Here is a 21407-nt window from a genome sequence, read left to right on the forward strand (position 1 = left end):
TGAATTGTTTTGGAGAGGAATGCATGCACACACACACACACACACACACACATGCGGAGGGTAAAAAAAGGCAAAATAAAAGCAAAAAAAAGAGCACCTTTCCCTTCCCTTGTGCAAAAACATTGTTTTTCAATTATAGCATTTCCATTACTGATGATTCACTGGAATTGTCAGGATCTGGCATCATCCTGTAGAAAAAACCTCATTTGAGAATGTTTCTTTCAAAAGGTCACAGTCTCATGTCTCAGTTGAAAAGATTTCTGCAGTAAAATTCTGGTATTTACCTATGCCACTCCAGCCGATAGTGAGAACAGAATGAATTGCTTATTGAACGTACTACTTGTCTAAGTTTGAGAGAGGAAGATTGTGAAATATTGATGATTCAGTCCAGAATTCCTTCATAAATTTGTTTGTAAACAGTTCTCTGGTTACACAAAAGCCTGTTAGAGGTTTATGAGTCAATTACACCTCTCTTTTAAAGAGCTTTTAAGTTCATTGGCGTTCTGTCAGGACTGTTTATGTACAAACATTTAGTGTCTTCTATTTCTTCCAATTGTTACCAAGTTTTTAAATTTTTAATTAAGTTTAATTTTTTAATTTTAATTTTTAATTTTTAGTATTCCTAGATTAGTAAGAGTCAAGCTGAATAGTAGCTGAAGATGCTTAGTATATTTTGTGTTTATGTAAACTTCTTTAGTAAAGCATTTGATTTTGCAGAACCGTGAGCATGTCTTGAAGGACGTGCAGACAACATCTCCCTTATCTGTACTAAAAGTATTTTCTTATTCTTTTGCATGTTTCCCTGCGTATCACTGTATCAGCGTCATGTAAAAAGTATTGAAAGTCCTAAGGGAAAAAACAGCTCAATTCTTAGAAAAGCTGAACATCTGTGCCCTTTTTTTAAGTTTAAAGGGTTCATGGTTTCTGAATTCCTGGGAGGTACATTATGAGGATTTCAAAACATGCCAGTTTTAGAGAGAAAACTTTAACACCCTGTGAACAAAAGAAGACAGTGGAACTTTAAAGAAAGAAAATGAGTCCTTTTATTATTATAGCAAAATACTTTTCCTCACCTGCTTGGTTCCAAAGAATGTTTTACTGCAATTTTTTCTTCAGATAAATAGCTCAATTCTTATCTATTTTGGCCTTTTTTTTAGTGCTATGGCATACTGCATTCAAACCTAAAAGGCTGACTGCTGCTTTTAAGACAAAATGAAATGCTTTTATTGCAAGAAGTGTTGTATTTCCAAAACAGCAAAACTAATCTCTTTGCAGATAAAGAATGATTTTGATGTAAGGTCTAATTCTCGTCAGTTTGAAATAAAACCAGTAATTTTTTCAACCGTCAAAACCTGTTTTTTTACAGAAATAGTTTACAAAGAAAAAACCCACACATGTCCACACATATCAAAACAATGTGAAATGAAAATCTTAAATTAATAATTTTTAGACTGAAACTGTATCCTTTGAAGTCATAGGTGAGTTGTAAAACTAAGACATTTTCTTTTTGCAGGCAGACAAAAGTGTATTTCCCAGGAATGGTTTGTACAATGGAGACTTCTTTTAGAATTGGTTGCTGCTTGCCTGAGGATCTAAGACCTATGGCAGTACAAGGTCAGCCCAAAAGCCCCGCCTGCCCCAAAGTTAGTCTGAGACGAGAGGGATTAGTCTGATGTGAGAGAGGTGTGCACATGTTCTGCAGTGACATCCCTGAGGGGTATCTGAGGCTGATGTTACAGCTTCAAGAAAATACAAACCTTGAGCATGAAAGCTACAATAGGGACGAGCCCTTTGGACTGCAGAAAGAATGAGGAAGCGCTCAACCAAGAAAGTCTCTTTCCCTATTGAAAAAGCTCCTGCAAATACAGCATCTGAGCAGCAGATGGAAATTTCCTTCTTGGTGGAGGGTTTTAATTTTCCAGACCCTTCCCTTTGTTGAGCATGTGACTGACTTTCAGAAGGAAATCATGATCAATAGCAGATTCTTGGCAAGAGGATTAAGAGAAGGGTGGAAAGTAGGAATATCTCCTTGGCATACAGTCTGTTTCTGGGCTGCAGGTGGTATTTTTCTATTCAAAAATGAGGGACTAATCTTCCCTACATAAATTTATCCAGCCATTTCTGGTACCTCTCTAAAACATTTCTGATTTCCAGTTTTTTGTGGCATCTAGGAAGACTTGAGCAAAGCATTTGGCACTGTGCCACATGACATCCTTGTTTCTAAGCTGGAGAGACATGTTTGGGCCAGAACCCAACTGTTTCCAGGGCTGCATCCAGAGCCTGTGGGCAGCAGGGCCGGGAGGGGATTCTGTCCCTCTGCTCTGCTCTGCTGAGACCCACCTGGAGCACTGCATGCAGCCCTGGGCTCCCAGCATAAGAGGGATGTGAACCTCCTCTGACTTGGATGAAAAAGTGTTTTGTTTCCTTCCAGCTTGTTTTGAAGCTCCCTACTTTTTTTGCTAGGGCAAAGAGGTAGGAACTCTCCAGACCATCTGTGCCACTTGCTGCTTCCCCATGTTGTCTGTTTTCCAGCCTTTTTAGGTGCTTATTACACACAGCCTTTCTCTGGAAAGTGTTGAACTTGTTGATTTGCCAGCAGCTTCAGAAGGACTTTAAAGTATCCATCGCCTAAGACACCTTTGACATTTCATCAGATCACTCTCCCAGCAGAAGAGTCCTGGAAATTACCTGAGCTTTTATGCTAGTCTTTGTTTAAGTATTTATTGAGTTACTGGTTTTGTATCAAATTTGACTTGTTTTTTATTGAGTATGTCCTGCCAAGGAGTATTTGTTTGTCTTGCAGGCTTTTGCTTTTACGGGAGTGGGCTTTTTCCACAACTTGTATTTCACAGTATAGGTTATCTCTCTGCAGCTCTGAGAGAGAAGTTAATTTCCTGCCTGTGAGCTTTAGTGTCTCGTGTGCCCAGGTAAATTTGATGATATATCAGTGTGTGCCCTGTACCTCTCATATTAGTGGGAATGGATTTCAGTCAGAATTCTGACTTCAGGGAGGGCTTTACATCACATTCGGAGCTAACTCTTTTAAAAGCTTTGTGCTTTTAAATAGACCTGAATCCGGTGCTGAATCAGAACAGCTTCCATCTTTGTTATGTATGAGAGGGAACAGGGATTCATAGATTTGTAAAAACATTCCTGGTGGTGTGTGCCAGATGCAGTCAAAAAAGCACATCATTCTCCCTTCTCAGGCTGCCAAAAATAACCAGGAAAGTCAAGTGATTGGCATGTGCTTTGCCCCAGGCCAGAAGGAGTTCAGCACATCTGTGGTGATTGCCAGTTACCATCATGCTGCTTCCCAGAGTGGCACATACTGAGCATGAGCTGTGTGCTAGAGACTGCACTTTGTCCTGCAAGTACTGGATCTCAGTTTGAGTCTTTTTTTTATTGTTTCATTTAATTTCTTCTCCCCTCTCCTTCTGCATCCCAGTTCCTACTTTCAGTCCCTTTCTAAACAGAGACTAGTTTGTGGTGCAGAGTAACCTTTTTGGTGTAATGTGTCACTCACCACAGCTGCCCTCAGCTGGGACTGAATTTTCCTGTTTTGTAAGGTATTTGGTTTTGATAAGCTCCCTCCCCCTTCATTCCTCCCCAGGGATAGCACAACAAGCTGCAGCTTGAGCACGGCTCACAGGCTGTCACAAGGCTGTGCAGAGCAAATGGAGCAGCTGCTTGCACACACCACCCTGGATAGAAGGGCAGTGTGTTTCAAGCTGCAGTTGTTGAGCAGAATCCATGACTCCTCATAGATTGATTAGAATATTCTTCCATGTCACTGCGCTGCTCCTTTGGTACTGGGAAGTCACCTTCTGGAAAGGCACTGGAAACATGAATGGTAAGTAAAGAAGAGGCTGAAGGCATCAGTACAGGCTGCCTTTAAGGTCACCGTGAAATGACGCTGATGTTAAGTGATGGAAGGGCCCTTCCATGACATGGTGAAATTCATTCTTAAGTCCCATCTATGCTGTGAAGCTTCATGAGTTTGGAAAAAAAAGAGGCAGAATCCTCCTCTTGCAACACATGTATGATGACAAATGCAGACCTAAAATATCCTGTCTGCTTCTGACACCACTTCTTGGTTTTGAGCTGAACAGAGTGAAGAGAGGAGAAGCGCATCAATAGGTGGGTCAGTCTGATGTTGCCTCACAGACTTAATTTTCATCAAGCAAAATAATTTCTGTTGAGAGGAAGAAGTTTGGCTGTGACCTTCCCTTGCTCCGCTGTTGAGAGGAGTAAGGTTCCTGACAGACTTTCATTCACTGGAAAATGGTGCTTTCTTCCATCCATCTGCACACGTTGTGGCAGCTGTCATCATTTGTATCTCTGCTTTCTGGCTGTTGACTGGGGGTCCTGTAGGTCACAGTAATACAAACAATACTTGTCAATAGAAACAAAGCCACTTGTCATTTGATCAAATGTTTGCGTTTAGTTATTCTCTAATAAAGTTTGAACTCTGCAATATTAACATTGTCGTGCTCACTGGCTTGAGTTCACTCACTTAGTGCTCACTACCTTAGTTTTAGAATATGAGTGAGCAGGAAGCCAAAACAACCGTGGTGCTTTCTGTCTCTATGATTAGAGATCATGTCTGCTTTGTGAATCCTCTTGCCTGTCTTTTCATTCTTAATAGAAACCACTGTTTAGGCACGGAACTGCTTAACAATCTGGTGTTAAATCTTCACTCTTCAGCATTAGTTGGCTTTAAACCATCAAACGTAACCTGTTTTGCAAACGGTGAAGATGTACTGGATTCCAAATCAAAGCTTCAAAACTTCTCAATCAAAGTGTCAGAGGAGTTTTCAAATGCTGAGAAGTACAAACTATTTTTACACAGTTAATTTGCATTTTCATGAACAGCAGTTTAAACATTAACAAGATAAAAATCCCCAGTTAGTACCATGTAAGCCCCCTGGATACAGTGCTTTCTAAGCAAATTTGATTAGAAAAATTAGAATGAGATATTCCAAGAGTATTTTCCATGAAGAAAATGGCTGTTGCTCTTTCTTGCTCTCCCAAATTGTCTTTGGAGGGATTGGGCAAACTCTTTGTCTCAGAACAGTAACACTTGCCTCAGTTGTTTTTTGTTCCCAAATGAAGTAAAAACTTGATAATCTCACCCTCTTGGGACTAAAGTCAAAGTAAGCCTCTTGCTCTTGAAAAAGCAGCAGGGGTTTTTATTACTTTCTTCCCCACTAGTTACCATTAAACCTTCCAATATAAAAACAGGGGAGGAGGGGAAAGGGCAAAGCATAAATATAGGGAATAGTAAAAAACTCATAAAAGGTATGTTATTGTTCACCAAAGAGCGTCCTTCAAGCTGGATAGCAAAGCTGATTGATTTTAAAATTTATATTTAGCTTGCTATTATATTCACCCTGAGATAGAGCTTGAGACTTTATTACTTTTTCATGGTCCTTGCTTGATGCAGTGCAAGTGTGACCTAGCTGACTTTTGCAGGAGGAAACTCATCTGGGCATATTTAATTCTCAAGGTAACATCTTCAAGTGATGTAGCTTGCTGTGTGGCTCAGAGCTCTGGCAAGGCACCCTGCACCTCAGAACCTTTGGACAGACCAGGCAGCCCAAAGAACTGTGACCTTGTCTTCTTCCAAGACCCAGGGGACTCAGCAGCAGTTGAGGAATAAGGAAATACTGACAGAAGGAGCCTCAGATCTTCAGAGTGCTCTGGACTTCAGGCAGTCCTTGGTGGTCTGACTCAGCTGCAGTGTGAAAATCACACGGGTAAATAGAAGGGTTGAAACTGTGATTGAGTTAATAAATTTTTAATCAACTGTGCCATGCCATCTACCTGCTTGCATGCTCAGTGTGTGGCAAACACACCTTGTTTCAGCTTACTTGAACCAGTGCTGAGCGCTGTGTAAAATTTATTAAATAATATCTTTGCTCTATTTCAAGACCATAAAAATGTCCAGTTGCTAGTACTCTAGTGCGCAAAAAAGTTTTACCCTGTTGGAATTTAATGGTGTGTCTGAGCTTTAAGTGCAGCAAAGAAGGACAGTTTTGGCTTGTGTGGATCCAATGGGACGTATTTCTAAAAGCATAAGGTGAGAATGTGGAAAGGAGCTGGACAATATGAAGTGAGTGCTGCTGGGCACAGTTAGAGATGTAGGAGCTTCATGTTCTTCAAGAACTGCTGGATTTCAGAGCTGCAGAGATGCTACCTAACGAGGCTCAAAGAAACTTAATGGCCAGGCAATTATCATCATTTGTGGATCTTCTGTAATGAGAAAAGAAGATGGGCTATTTCTACAATGCAAATATAGCTGCAGCAACAGGGTATGCACAAGTAAATAGGAATAAGATAGCTGGACTGTTTGTTCTTAAGGAAAATCACAAAATAGAAGTAATAAAAGTTTAGGATAGATAGTAAAGATTGTGGTGGAGGATGCAATGACCTGAATGAAGCATGAACAAGACATCTTGTCTTTTAAAATTACATGCTCCAAGTTGTGCATTTTCAAGTGAGCATGCTGCAGTGTCTACAGAAGATAAGGTCGCAGAGAATTTCCTTCAGTAAAAATGAATGTACCTAGGCTGTTTCAGATTCTGTGTGAGATCCAAAGCTTCGAGTGAGTTCAAGGTCCATAGAAGTGACAGAATTATTTAATAAACTGTATCTATGTCATAGCAGAGGGGCAAATGAATGCATATTTTGGATTGTTTGCTTCTCTTACATGTAAAAACATGTAAGAGAAGCAAACAATCCAAAATATGTAACAGCATTAAAACCCCCCATGTAACAGCTGGGGGGTTTTATTAGCTTCTTAAGACTTATTCTAGATAACCTTCATCCAGAAAGAGTGAATAGAAAAAATGAAGTTGAGTGTGGTCAGAGGACTGATTCTCTGCTAAGTCTCTCTGAGTGATTGTGAATCTTAAATAGTTTTATGGTAGCTGATAGACATGGCCCTAGAGACTTGTCTTCTCTCCTTGGCTGAGGATATCCTCCCAGCCAGAAACACCCCTCTCTCTGAAGTATCCAGAACTGATAGGTCCTTTAGGAACCTGGGAACTGGAGGATGTCAGACAATCCTTCCTCTCCAGATACCTTATTTTCTTCCACAAAAGCCTATCTTACTAATAAATTTGGTTATTTTTCCCCCTTATCTTCTATGTCTGAACTTTCTGAGTTCACATTGTCCAGGGCATAACTCTGCACCTCTGGCCAGTTTTCTGTCAGTTCCTAAAATATTATAGGAAGTGTGACAAAAGTATGTAAAATCTCATGGAATTATAGTATTCTGTTCTTTCACTTATGTTGTTGTAAAAAATGAGCTATTTTTATTTCAAACCAAAGCTATGTTGAACCACAAGACTATGTTTCAGTATCACACTTTCTTCACTAAATTGTGCTAAAAGCATCGATTTTTTCCATGGAAGTGTGTAAGAGTTAGAGTGGGTGGTGTTCATAAAAATCTTTCATCAAATTACTCAGTACCTAAAAACCCCAACCTCTTTCTGTTCTGAGCAGCACCATGGCAGGTGTTTTTTTTTCTAGCTCTGTCTGAGGATGTAGTGAAAAATCTAATCTAGATGCTAGGTTTTTCTTTTGGCTAAAATAGGAACAGATGAGAAATTCAAAAAGAAAGATCCCTGGGAAAAACAAAAGGGACATACAGAAAGGAACTAAGTGATTAGCTAAAATAAATTTAGCGTGTGTAATGTTAACAGATCATTTACTTTACCAGTTCTGTTTAGATTATTTGCAGCTGTAGTTGTCTGATAATGCATGTTTCATCTGCCACAGTTTTTTTCTTTAATTCTTGTATTCAAACCTAGTTTCTCTTACCATGTATTACAGTTATAATAAGCACCTGGAGCAAAGTACCAAAAGGTAAAACTCGAATCTTGTCCTCTTCTTTCGTGTTGCTTCTAAAAGTTGCTGTATTTTCAGATTCTGTCACTGTCCTGTTGTCAAAATTCTTGTTTGACTTGTTGTCAGAAATATTGTTTAATTTCATGGAGTTACTCGCTGTTCTCACCACAGATGTAATTTTTTTGAGCATTGTTGTCAACATACTGTTATTGTAACTTTAAACTACAGATTATTGTTTTTTTCCTTTCCCTTTTTCTCCTAACAAACACCCACTAATTCTAGGCCCTCCTGTCTGGTGTAGTATTGCAATTTCAAAACCATAGCCAAGAGTAAAGCTGCTCTTTCCCTTCCCACAGGGCTCCGCTTCGGTTTCCCACATGGAACTGATTGAAAAAAATATGCCAGAAAATGTATTTTGACAAACTCCCGAGCTTTTGACTGAAAGAAATATGTGAAGACTATGTGCTTTCCACTGGAAAATGCAGATTCTACTGAAAATCAAAACATTTTGAAAGATGGTTGAAAACTTTTAAGTCAGAGGTGTTCCAGGATCATCAGTGTTATTTTGGCAAGTCACATGCAATGTAGGAGATGTGATATGTTCAGGGAGTTGTTTGTGTCAAAATAATGAGGCACATGAATTAAAAATCCCATGAAGGGATGTAGCAGCACTCCCAAATACAGTATGGTAAACATTTGCAGCCACAGCATGTCAGAATCTGAGGGCGAAGAGTGAGATTTGAAAGAGGGGAGAACAATAGTCTGTAAAAAATGCTGTGGTAGGTTTGTAGATTTTTCACCTGTAGGCTTTGAGGGAAACACATACCCCCCAAACAAACACACGTACACACCCCACCCCTATTTTCTGACCATGTCTGTTGCTGTATTGCTTGGTAGCTTTACATAAGAAAGTTCAAATGAGGAAAGCTTTTCTGCAGTAATTTTTTTTTCTGTGGTGATAACTAAACCCTTTCATTAATGTAAATATGAATGGCTGTTTTCTAATGAGGCTTTCATAACTGCCCTCCTTTGTGTATTCTGAGGCTGTGTGAATGCACTCAAAAGCAGGTGAGGCTCAGAAAAAGCTTTTATTGTATTTACATATCTTGAAATCTGATGGACTTTAAATGAAAAATTCTTGCTGTTATATTTGTGAGTCAGAAAAGAAGAGCTATGAAGAGCAAAATTAAGACGTATTTAATCAGCAAAGGGAATTTTGCCAGTCCTCAGTGCTTTGAAGTAAGTTTAATGTGAAGATTGGTCTTTTTTTTCTTTGGTCTCAGTTAGTCTCAGCATTTAATTTATTGGTGGATAGCCTGTGCAGGGTGAAAGTGCAAATGCAGAGCAAGAGTTCAGTAAGTGCTGGAAGTCTCTGGAAGCTTTTGGAACGCCTCTGTGTACTGGAAATGGGCTTTTAGAGTCACATTCATATAATGAAGTTTTGCTTTTTTCCCTGCTCCATACAGCTTGGATAGATAGCTGAATTTTAACATGCAAGCATTGATGAAGGAGCTTGAGGTTACCACTGATAGGCTTACTCCACCTTTTATAGGATTGTCTGGCCTTTCTTGTTGCAGATAGACATTGACACAGTAGTCTGGTGACTATTGCCACTTGCATTCAAAAATCAGGGTCTGCAAATGAAGATGGCTAGTTCTTCTTCATCCCAACTGGTTTAAAACCCCACAAAATAATCAAATAATCCACTCAAAAATTACAAATATCCAGGAAAGATTGAACCCTGTGGAATGAAAGGGAATGGGCAAGGATTTGTGAAGGTGCATTGATTCCCTGAGCAGCATGCAAGAAAGCCACATCACAGATCTCCTGGTATGACCACTGTAGATGCATTCTTGCTGTATGGATTCACTCTTGCCTGAAAGTTTTATCCAGTGTGAATGTGGATGCTTCTGTGTGTCGCTCTGACGCTGTGCCTTGATTTATGATTTAAAAAGAAACATTAGCATTTTTTGTATGTTGTTTAAGAATCAGAAGTCTCAATCTCTTTTTTCTTAAAAACAAAACCCATACAGGCAGTAGCTGAAATCCCAGATGAACAAACACATGTGACTCTGAGTCCTGAACCTTTGATGCTTTAGGGGTATAAACACAGCTTCAAAACAGCACCAATTGCTGGCTTTAAAACTTTGACTTCCATTTGAAAGAAGGAATTTCTGATCTTCAGAACTGTTGAATAAGCTGTGAAATTACACAGTTATTTATTTGCGCAAGTTTGCTGTGGGATGTGTTGGACCTGTGGCAATAAGTGTGGGGGCAGAAAGTGTCTCACTGAGCTGCCCCTTGTCTCCTTGTATGTAGAGCCCATGGTTATATTTTAGTTTTATAAGAGTGCTTTTCTTCTATTCATATGATTTCTTTCATATCCTTAATCTCATACTGGCTTTCCCAACCATCCAGAGAAACTCCAAGTCTTTGGGATATTTAAAAAGATTTGAAAATTTGTCTGCCATTCTGTGTTTGAATACAGCAGCTGCAGGAACAGACTGTTACTGCATTTTTTCCCTCTTCCAGAATAGGCTAAGAGGGGTGCACTGACCGCAGCAAGAAAGTGAAGAGGAAACACAGCCAAGACTGGAATAGCCCCACCTCCTGTCCCATCCCCAGTGTGGTCTGGGTTGTCAGTAGATCCTTTGCTTTTAGATTCAATACTGCTCCACTTGACATGGAAGGACAGTACAGTGGTTTTGCAATGTTTGCAGTCCCTGCCAAAATGCTGAGACACAATGGACCAAGGCCATGCCTGGTTGGAAGTGTGTGCTGGATCATGGCAGAGTGAGGTGTAAAAGGATCCTGTGCAGTCCAGATGGGTATCAAGGGACCTGTAGCTTAGGCAAATCAGGGAGGCCGATACAAAAGTTTCAGCCTGTGAAATGTTGCTGCCTTTTTAGCTGATCTACTGGATGTTCTTAATGGCTTGCTAATTAATGAAAAACTTCTTATTGCTTCCATTGTAGTGTTGGCCTGGGGGCCAGTGAGGGTTTATGGTCTGAGACAAAGTTGGACCACACAGCCCAGCCCATCTGATGGGTTGGATAATTGATTGTGGGACCGCAGCTGGGAGCAGAATTTCGATTTGCACTTATGAAACAGCTTCTATTCCAGTCTTGATCTCCGGGGAATGGATGCAAAACACCAGAAGAACAAGATGCAGCTCTTCCTCATGCATCATGTTTGTCAAATCAACTTTTGACCTTTTACTGGCTTTATAAAAATATGAGAGTCTTTGACTCAATTTCAGGTTATTAGGAAGGAGGTATTTTTTTGTGTTTCACTTTGGACTGTAATGACTGTGAGGTATAAAACAGCCTAGATGTATGCAGCAGAATAAATACTGAAAACCTGTTGTGTTCATATTTCTCCTGTATAAATGACTGGCTTGTGAGGAAAGCTTGGGGTTGCTGGTATGAACCAGTATATTTATTTTTGTCTTCTAGTACTGAACAGAGGAGATTAACTCTTTTGTGCTTATTTTCAGACTGGATATTTCCATCTGCCCCATGGGGATTACTTCATTGAGCCCATTAAAAAGCATCCACAGAAGGAGGGAACACCCCATCCCCACATTATCTATGGTGCAAATAACCTTCCAGATGCTTTAAGGAGAAGACGGGCCATCGTGATGGAAAAGGAACAAGCATGTGGATTGAATGGTACTAATTTTGCTGGATTTCAACCTGTTTGCTTTCTGAATCTTTTTAAGCAGCTGTTTTCCAGTGGTGTGTGCCTTTCCTTCTGCCAGGCTTTTAAAAATTCTGTTAGAAAAGATTATGCAAAATGAGAGCATCTCAATCAAAACACCACAGGAGCCACCCATCTGTGTTCCTTTCTGAAAAGTTAAATCCTCCTTATGACAACTGGGATATGTTTTTCATGCCATTGATCCTTTCTACCCCTCACTTTTTCTCCAACCAGAACTGTTCAGTGAGTTTGAAACTTGAATTCTTGAGGGGTTCTGGGCTAAAAAGGTTTACAGTCAGCATTATTTTTAATAAAATGTTTCACTCCATGCCAAATTCTGTCTTCAACATAAAATAACTCCCGCCTAGTCCATGGTTTAAATTTAGGATTTCTAGATTTTCTGTGATTGTTAGCAGATTATTTAAAGAGTTTTATTTAGTTATTCTGAAAGTGAAGTACAGGGCATCAAGAGCAAGATTTTTTTAGTGGAAGTAAAAATAGCTTGAATATTGGTGCAGTAATACTCAGGATCATGTCTTTTGTGAAAACAAACTAGTACACTATGCTGGAAGACTAGAGGGTTGTTGGCATCTCATAATTACAAAATTAGTTCCTTTATTTAGTAAAATAATTTCCTTGATTTATTTCAGACCAAGAATGTACAGATTTTTTGTTAGTTTTCTGATGTTTGAGGCCTTGGATCTGAGTCTGCACCAAACTTTAGAAAGGCATAGTATTGGTAAGGCTGAATCAGTAATTACTTACATGACCTAAGGCCCAAGTTATGTACCAACAGAGCTGCAGAATACACAGGAGTGTGTTTCTGTCTTTCACAGGTCAGTGATTCAAGAGAAGTTCGTTCCTTTCCAGGAATGGAAAATGAAAGGAGGAATGTAGGAATTTTTAATCCCTAGTCATGACTGCTGGTGAAATTTTACTGCTGTGTAATATGGATTGGTAAATTAAAGAAGCAAAGAACAGCTTGACCCCGCTGTATTTCTGGTCATAGACCTCAAGTGCCCTTCTTGCTTGCTGGCCCAAGGTAGTGCAAAATGGTAACAGCGGGAAAAAGTGAGAAAGCTGATGAGGGAGTTACTCAGTCTTCTGTGATACTGGGAAGGTAAAGGGGAAGCCATAAGAATTAATATGAATGCTGCTCCATTTTATTATTCATCAAGTGAATATATATGTCTACTTAATAGAAAATAACCCTGGATTTGAAAAAAAACAGGAGTGTCTAAAGGTAATGTTTATATTGGTATCAATTTCAAATAGCTCCCTGAATTTTCATTCCTTCTGATGACTGCTGGACTAGACAAGAGAAATTAGTTTAGATTTGCCTGTGAAGAATAGGGAAGTTGTTCTTGCCTACTATCTTCCAGGTTTCTTTTATGGATGAAATAACATATGGATGAAATAACATCTGCATGCAGTAATTTAAAGTGTGGAGAGGACATAGGAGATCCTTGGGAACATGTTATTTGCTTGCTTTGTGTGGTCTGCTTATTTTCTTTCTACCTCTCACTTTTTGCCTCTTGTATCTTTCTTCAAAGTCATGCAGAATGAGACAGAAAAAGACTGACTGTACCTGGACGCTGTAAAAAAGAGCATAACTTCTCTACATTACTTAGATTAGCTAAGTCTGCTCTAATAGACTTGTCAATTTAAACTCTCTGTCTGATGTTACTCTTTCCAAAGTGACAGAATTATTTCTGGTAATAGTATGTTCATTATATTGCACACAAACAGAGATAGTGCCTTATGAACTAACAACGTAGTCAGCTGTAATTTATGTTTCTTTTTTTCAAGTCAGTCCTTGGAGGTAATATCTGCTTTTAACCAAACCATAATCTTGGCTGTCATAACAGTTAAAGAATCAGTGTGAAGAAAGGTACCATTTTCATAATTACATTTTTTCCCTTTGTTTGACAGCATATAGCAATCATAGGATCCTCAAAAGGCCTTAATATTTAAGTTGTGTGTTATGTGTCCTGGGCTGCATCCAGAGCCCCGTGGGCAGCAGGGCAGGGAGGGGATTCTGCCCCTCTGCTCTGCTCTGCTGAGACCCACCTGGAGCACTGCATCCAGCCCTGGGCTCCCAGCACAGGAGGGACAGGGACCTGCTGGGGTCAGCCCAGAGGAAGCACCAAGATGGTCAGAGGACTGGAGCATTTTTCACCCTGGAGGAAAAAAGGCTTTGGAGTGAACAAATTGTGGCCTTCCAGTACCAGAAGGGAGCCTGCAAGGGTGGAGGGAGACTTTTTACAAGGTCTTGGAGTGAAAGGAAAGGGGGAAATGGCTTTAAACTGAAAAAGAGTAGATTTAAATAAGATATTAGCAAAAAATTCTCTATCTTGAGGGTGGTGAAGCTCTGGATCAAGTTGCCCAGAGAAGTTGTGAATGCACCATCCCTGGTGGTGTACAAGGCCAGGCTGGATGGATCTCTGAGCAACGTGGTCTAGTGGAAGATGTCCCTGCCCATGGCAGGGAGTTGAAACTAGATGATCTTTCAGATTCCTTCCAAACCAAGCTGTTCTGTGTTTTATCTCATTTCTGAGTAGCCAGCTTTTCAACAGGGATAGAAGAAAGAATTCAGTGTCATCTTCTATTGATACTGCACATTGTCAGAGCAGTTGCTATTGTTAGAAGTGAAATACAGAAGAAAAAGGGAAAGTGTTACAATTCTTGCTTTCTGTGCCAAATGTATTCGCTACTTAGACTTTAGTGAATACCTTGTGCATAAATTTCAAAGGTAGTAAGTTGACTCTGCCACCTTTTCAGGATTTCATTTTTTGAGGTTGGCGCCAGAAATCTCATACACATCACAGATAGCTTAGAGTAATGCCTTTTGGGATCCCTTCAAAGCAAAGCATTTTCAATTTGCAGTTCACAGTTAATTTTAAAAACTAATTCTATTTTATAGGTTAAATTCCATTTTGTGTTTTCAACCCTCAGCAACTGCTGAGCTGAGGCTTAGCTGATGAAGAGTTGCCTATTGTATGTCTTACAGGAATTGGTGTTCAAATATTTTAACTTTGTGGGCTGAGATTCATCATGAAAGTGTCAGCATTTGTTTATTTGAGCTCTGAGTTTGTTAGTCTTTTTTAAATTAAACTAAGATGCTTGAGTTATTTCTGTGACTTACACTTGGTGTGTGTTCAGGTTAAAGGGTAGTGGTGGTTTTTGCTTGGAGAAGTTGAATCACCTCGATGCTTATGAGTCGGTGCACAGAGTTGAGTGGTGATAATAGAAATCTTTAGTCAGAAACTAATCTGCCTGTCAGGCAAGGAAGATAAAGACTAGTTGTACAGACAAAATCAAAGTAAAGGAATTACTACAGGGGGGAATAGGTAGAGGATGCTAATCCTCTGTGCAGTCTTTTTCCAGGTTTTTTTTCTTTAATGCAAGATCTGTGTCCCTTAGAAGAAGCCTTGTACAACAGCAACTTTTACAAGTTTTACTGTGGCAACAACTGCATGAATATCCAGTGTCCAACCTGCTTATCACTTGTCTTGCCTACATGCAGTAATGTTTTGGAATCAGTGACTTCCCTGTAGTCTTGCAATGATTACATTAATTACTTTAAAATTGATATTATCTTTAACAGTTTCAGATACTTGGAGAAAAATCAACACAGTAAATTACGTAAATGAAAACTTATGTTTGTTTTGCACACTTCCATTGCTGCTCAGGCAAATGCCAGCTGACTGAGTCATTAGCTGCATGCAGAACTGAGTTACTAATACTGAAAGTGGCATAACAATACTGGACTCTGCTAGAACCTGTCTCACTGTACCATGTGGAATATATGTGAGAAGTAGCAGAAAAGATAGATGAAAACTGTCCCTGTGCCTTATAAAAAACCTCTCTAATCCTTTGTGCCCACAGGAGAGGAAACTGCGGATCTGGGAGTTTGTTTTATTCTTCTCAATAGGTGATTTTAAAAGCTTGACAGTGCTCTGAGATATAATTTAAGGAAAGAGGAATTTTCCTACCTTTTGTAGGAAAGAAGGTAGGAAAAAAGAAGAAAAGAAGTGGCCTTCTGTTTCTTCTGCTTGTTTTCATTGCTTCCAGGAGGGGATTGGTGCAAACAGATGGCCTTCTTTTCCTTGGGCTGGAGAGAAGGACAGGTTGCTGTTCTTCAGAGGGTGAGGGCAGTTAAGTTTATTCAGATTGCAACACAGTGATTGCTGCAGAAGGCTGTGAAGTGTAACTCAGGCGTGAAAGGTTTAGGGTATTAAAAAAGATCTCTGAGAATGTTTAATTGGAGCTTTAGGTGTAGAAAAAATTTTATATATTTTACCATCATGTTGGTGTTGAAGTATTTGATCAGTCTGAAGCTAGGATTAGTTTGGGTTTGACATGGGCCTCCAACCCTTTGTCTGCAGAGAAGTTACAAATCTTGAAACTTATTTTTTTGTATTTGGAGCAATTTTGCCCCAGATTTGTAATTGTGATGTGATAAAGCTGGAGTGAAAGGAAGGAGGGAAGAGGCTGGCTGCTGTGTGAAATGATGAGGAGGAAGAGGGAGTTAAAGGAGCAGAGCAACATTGTCTGTGTAAAACTGTTTTTAACAGTTTTCCCATCATCACTCTAAATTTAAGTATTTTGAGTGATGATGGCATAATTAATTTAACAGAAATCTAAGTGCCATTAAGCTATTTCAGGCAATTACTACCTGTTCTACTTCCTCTGTCTGACTGCAGAACTTTGTTCAATTATGGTCTTGTTTTTTGATGATTAACTTGATACTGTCAAAGGCTTCTCTTCAGTTTTTATGCTTGCAAACTGTACAGGATGAACTAGTAATACTGTCTTTTGACCCTGAAATCCTTTGTTTAATCACTTGAAAGAAGGAGGGGGGAAAAACCTAGGACAATATTCTATTCTCAAGCGATAACCTATTTTCTTTTGTTTTAGAAGGACATTATGGCCAATGTAAGCAGCTTTGCTTGAGCTCCTGGTTGTAAGCTCAGAACTCCTGGTAGAGGCTCTGTAGTTTCTGGCGCTTTTAAAGAAAGTTGCTGATATTTTCCCAGTATTTGTTTATCCTGTATTTAATCACATCAGTTATAATTCAGCTTAATTAGTTAATTAGTTTCTCAGCTTAATAGCTTAATTGGTTTCTCCAGGACACGGAGACAATTATTCATAGGATGGTAAGTTGGCACATAGAAATTTAATATAGCTGAGGTTAATTCAGCCTCAGTTTAGGGAAGAGCACCTTTCTCCCTGCATGGCTCTTCCTACAACTGGCTCTTCTAAGCTGTTTATGAGATGCTTATCATGAAAAAAAGAGCAAATAGGGACACTCAGTCAGAATGACCTCTATTTTAAAGCAGGTACAACCTAGCAAACAGCTTGCAGAAGAACACCGAATATCCTCTCATCTCTGAAACAGTTTGCACTGCACTGAAAAAAGTGAGTGCCTCCTCGTGTGGACAGCAATATTTAGCATTTCAGAGGCGGGGATCTGGGAAATAAAAGACAAGAAATTGGCTTATCACAGCAGTCAGTGTGACAATTGCTGCTAACCGATATCAAAACACTTCCCCCCTCCCCAGACAACCTCATGGAATGGAACCAAATATTCTAACTCTCTTTCGTTTTTCAGGAATACACGGGAGGATTTTTTTAGTTGCTCTCAGTACAGGTAGAGGGAAAAGGAATAAAATACTGTATTTTCTGCCATTCTTCCTCTCCAGTTAAATGAGTGAGGAGTCAAAACTAGAGGTTAACCCGAGTGGATCGAAGTTTGTGCTGAGCAAGTGCCTGAGATGGCTCAATGCTGGCAGAGTACTGGCACCTGCTTTCCCTGTCCCTGATTGTTTTCTCATTTTCTTCTCTTTTCTGATGGAATTTTACTTTCAGTATTTCACCTGCTCCTGTTAACTGAAGCAAAGTGAATTCCCTAAGTTCTTGTGTTATGCACGAGGTGGGGAACAAAAATCTGACAGTACAGGATTGTTGTAATAAGGTCATAATTGTTACTTGTTGCCGCCATAGATGCTACCTCACTCAAAGACTGAATAAATTTTAAAGTTCTGTGACAAGCCATTTTCCAAATAATACGAATCAAACCTGTAAGGAGGGAAAAGTTTTTCTTCGTTGTGATTCACCAGTCTTTCTGTTAGTCACCGTGCCACTGGAAAGAAAGTGTTTGCTACACCATGCTTGCTTACTGTATTTCCTTTCCTGTAATTTTAAGGGTAGTCTGTGATCTCTTCCATGTCTTCATTGAGAGTTTGCTTAACTGCTCATCAGATTGAGGAGTCTCAGTCTGCATCCAGACTAACTTAATTCAGCATGTCTAACAGAACTTCCCTGTAGTCATGTCTTAGAGGAATATATTGTGCTCTTGCTCTGTACCTGTAGCTTTCCTTATCAAACTGTGTGTGATGCTATTGCACTTCTTGAGTTTAGCAATTGATTTGGTAAACAAATGCCTTGGGAATATAAATGTTGAATTGCTGCAGTATTGATTTGGAGAGCAATAGTACACTTTAAACTATTACATATCACATCCATCCCTTTCCCTTTTTTAGAATAACAGTGGCCTTGAATAATTGTAAACCACATTTTCAGAGGTGAAATAGAAAACTCAGAAAGCTAAGTTGCATTTGGTTAAACATTTCTAAATGCAGGAGTTTGAAAATTTGGTCAGAACACTTGATCCATTAACAGAGTAGTATTTGCAGAGATGTTCAGCTTTCAGTCTGGTTAGGGCCAGATTTCTCAGTCATGCTAAGCTCACTGTGAACCTTCTAATAAGAAACTACAATTACCTTATTATTTCTGGGCAGATGACAGATTTCCAGTTCTTCTCAGAAGTGCTGGACTCGCTCTGTGGGGCTGATGAACTGATATTGGCTCAGTGTCCAAAAGTAGTTTCTCTGGAGTCGCATATCCTTGATGAGCCTTCTGTTGTAGATGACCTGCTTTAAACAGGTGTCTGAGTTCAGTTTTTCTGCGTGAAACACTATGTCCTTGCTTGTGACTGTGTTCTCTTCTCTTTGTGTCCCTGAACTTGAATCCATTTTGTGTGCTTGAGGCGACACCTTTGGAGCAATTGTGCTTCAGAGGGATTAGTTCTCGGGGTCGGCTGCTGTTCTCTGCCCCCGAGGTGAGTTGGGTGGTCCAGGGAGCGACCCCAGGCTCTGAAGAATGAGACTGGACTCTTTGCTGTTCGGTCTTCAGGTTGTTTATTAAGTCTTATCTACAAAATTTTCTTCCTGCCAGACAGAGGTCTGACCAGCAAGGCAGCCACGATGCTCTCCGACCACCCCCAAGGCTGCTCCGTCTCTTATACCACAAATTACGTATATCATATTTACTTTTACCTCCCAATACCTATCACCCATGTTGGACAGTGCACCCCTTCCCCAAACCAATCCCTGAGTGCCAACACCACAGCAGAAGATGGAGAACAAGAAGAAGAAGGAAGAAGGATGAGACACGCCCTGTCCCCTCCATCTTGTCCCCATTACCTTTATACAGAAATTTTTAAAACTTATATTTCCACCCTGTGTACACCTTATAAAAACACCCTTCAAACCTGTGACACCTTCCAGCCCTCATACCAAACTGGCAATTCACTTGCAGGATCGAAATCCAGCCACCAAGTGTTCCGGGCATCATGCCAAGATCTCCGAGCCCCCTACGGGGTTTCGTCTCGACGGGTTCGGGGACTTCTCACATCCGGAGTGATGTGCAGAGTTCCCACATCTCCCCCTTCTGTTTGCACCAAAAACACCTCTTTGGCAACTCGATCCATGACCCGCCGCACACATAAAAGAATGCATGGTATGACGAGCAGAAGAACTACCAGTATTATTAAAATATAAAATCCCATCTTTAAAATTCTTCTCCACAAAGGAGAAGGGTCAAAAAATTCCACCAAATCATCAATCCAAGTTCCAGTGACTTCGCCCAGCTTTTTTATGCTATTTTCTATGTTTTGTATATTTTGATGAATCGATTTTGAATGATCTGACAGGTTCATGCAGCACATCCCCTCAAATTCATTGCATCCATGTCCATGCACCAGCAGCAGATAATCGATTGCTGCTCGATTTTGAAGAACTGCTTGTCTCACACTGCTAACATCTGTGAGCAAGTCACTCAGTGCAGTAGAAACTGATTGAGAGTGTTTGCTCAACCAACAACCCAATCGGTCCAGTTGAGTCAAGGCCACCCCCGACGCTGTCTGAGGTGAGAAAATTGCAGTAGCAATTCTCCGTGCCTTGTCCCAGGTGTACACGTCATCATTGCAATCTGCACCATAATTTTTCAAATTCTTTCTCACTCTCTTCACTCTACTTTCATATTTTTCCTCTGAGTTTGAATCTGGTGACAAAATTGTTATTTTCCCAATGCTGCATGGACCGCCTTTTGCGTTTGCAGGGATACCGTGCCAAATCCTGTCTCCGCAAATTAGAAAAAGTCCGCGTGGCAATTTCACTGGAGCTTGGATCGAACCCTTTGTCATCGTCTCGGTGTATTTGCACCAAGCCGATGCATTTCTATAAAAAACATGACTCGGTGTGACGTCAGTAGTCTTATTATTTTTTGCCACAACCGAAATCTCGAATTGCATGCATAGTTCCATTGTCGTGGACCCGAAAATTTCCAATTCCTGAGGTTCAGTAGAAGCCACAGGAAGGAGATGTGTCCAGGAACACCATTCTTTCACAGGATCCTTAAGGACCTGCGAAATCTCCATTGGAGAGTGTCCTGGAATTGGCCATGAGTCCACCGGCAATCCAACCATGCACATCGAGAATGGTTTCCCTGGCCTTGAATGCGTCAAGCAGATGCTGCTTAGATTCGCCGTCTGGGCTAAAGTTTCCCAAATGTTCTGTTTTGGCTGAGCAATGGGCAATTTTTTTTCAAAGCTAAAAGCTTTAGATTGAAAACTGAAACACATGAGCATTATAAGGCTCACATCTTCAACCCTGTTGAAAAGCCCCGCCATTTTTTTTTTTTTTTCTTTCACACTCAAGTTCCAAAGGAACACCCCCGAGTCCTTAAGTTTTTTCTGCTTTTTCTTCTGGATCTGGAATCCGGCTTTCGTCTTCTGTTTGCGTTCCTGTCTCTCTGTTTCCAGGATCACCGTTCTCTTGCTCTCTTGCTCGATATGGTTTGACGTGTCGAGCTGAAACCCCCTTCAGACCTCGCCCTGTGGAAACACAAGCAAAACCCTTGCTCCACGTGATTAGTTTGAAGGGACCTTCTATCTGGCCTGACTCTGGGTTTCTGACCAAAACTAAAGGATTTTCCTTAAGTTTTGCCTGAGAGCTATTTGAGAAATGTCTCAGGATTGGAGGATTTGGGTCTGAGGATGAACTATTTAGAAAATTCAACACATACAGTGCTTTGTTTAATTTCATGTGAGGCAACTACCCTCCCCCTTTTCTAAAAGGGATTTTAGGGTGTGATGAGTTCTTTCAATGATTGCCTGACCTGTGGGAGTGTATGGAATACCGAATGTGTGTTTGACACCCCACTTCTTCAAAAATTTGTCAAGCACCCTGCCTGTATATGTTGGACCATTGTCTGTTTTTATTTCCTGGGGTACACCTAATGATGCGAATGCTTGTAAAAAGTGTCGACAAGCATGTTCTGCTGTTTCTCCTGCATGTGCTGAAGCAAAGACTGCTCCCGAGAATGTATCTACTGAAACATGAACATTTTTGAGCTTTCCAAATGATGGATATTTCGTGACATCAGCTTTCGTGACATCAGGGACGCCAAGTCTCGGGGTCGGCTGCTGTTCTCTGCCCCCGAGGTGAGTTGGGTGGTCCAGGGAGCGACCCCAGGCTCTGAAGAATGAGACTGGACTCTTTGCTGTTCGGTCT

At 40.3% G+C, this 21407-nt stretch overlaps 1 protein-coding gene across 1 annotated transcript in view; it reads left to right on the forward strand.

Annotated features, from left to right (window-relative positions):
• Nucleotides 1-21407, forward strand: part of ADAMTS12 (ADAM metallopeptidase with thrombospondin type 1 motif 12) — a 147541-nt gene that overhangs the window by 40896 nt on the left and 85238 nt on the right. The window contains exon 3 of the mRNA XM_030969291.1: nt 11348-11522. Within this exon, the coding sequence (XP_030825151.1) occupies nt 11348-11522 (175 nt within the window). The remainder of the gene's footprint in view (nt 1-11347; nt 11523-21407) is intronic.

This window comes from Camarhynchus parvulus, chromosome Z (genome assembly GCF_901933205.1).
Source record: "Camarhynchus parvulus chromosome Z, STF_HiC, whole genome shotgun sequence".
NCBI lineage: Eukaryota > Metazoa > Chordata > Aves > Passeriformes > Thraupidae > Camarhynchus > Camarhynchus parvulus.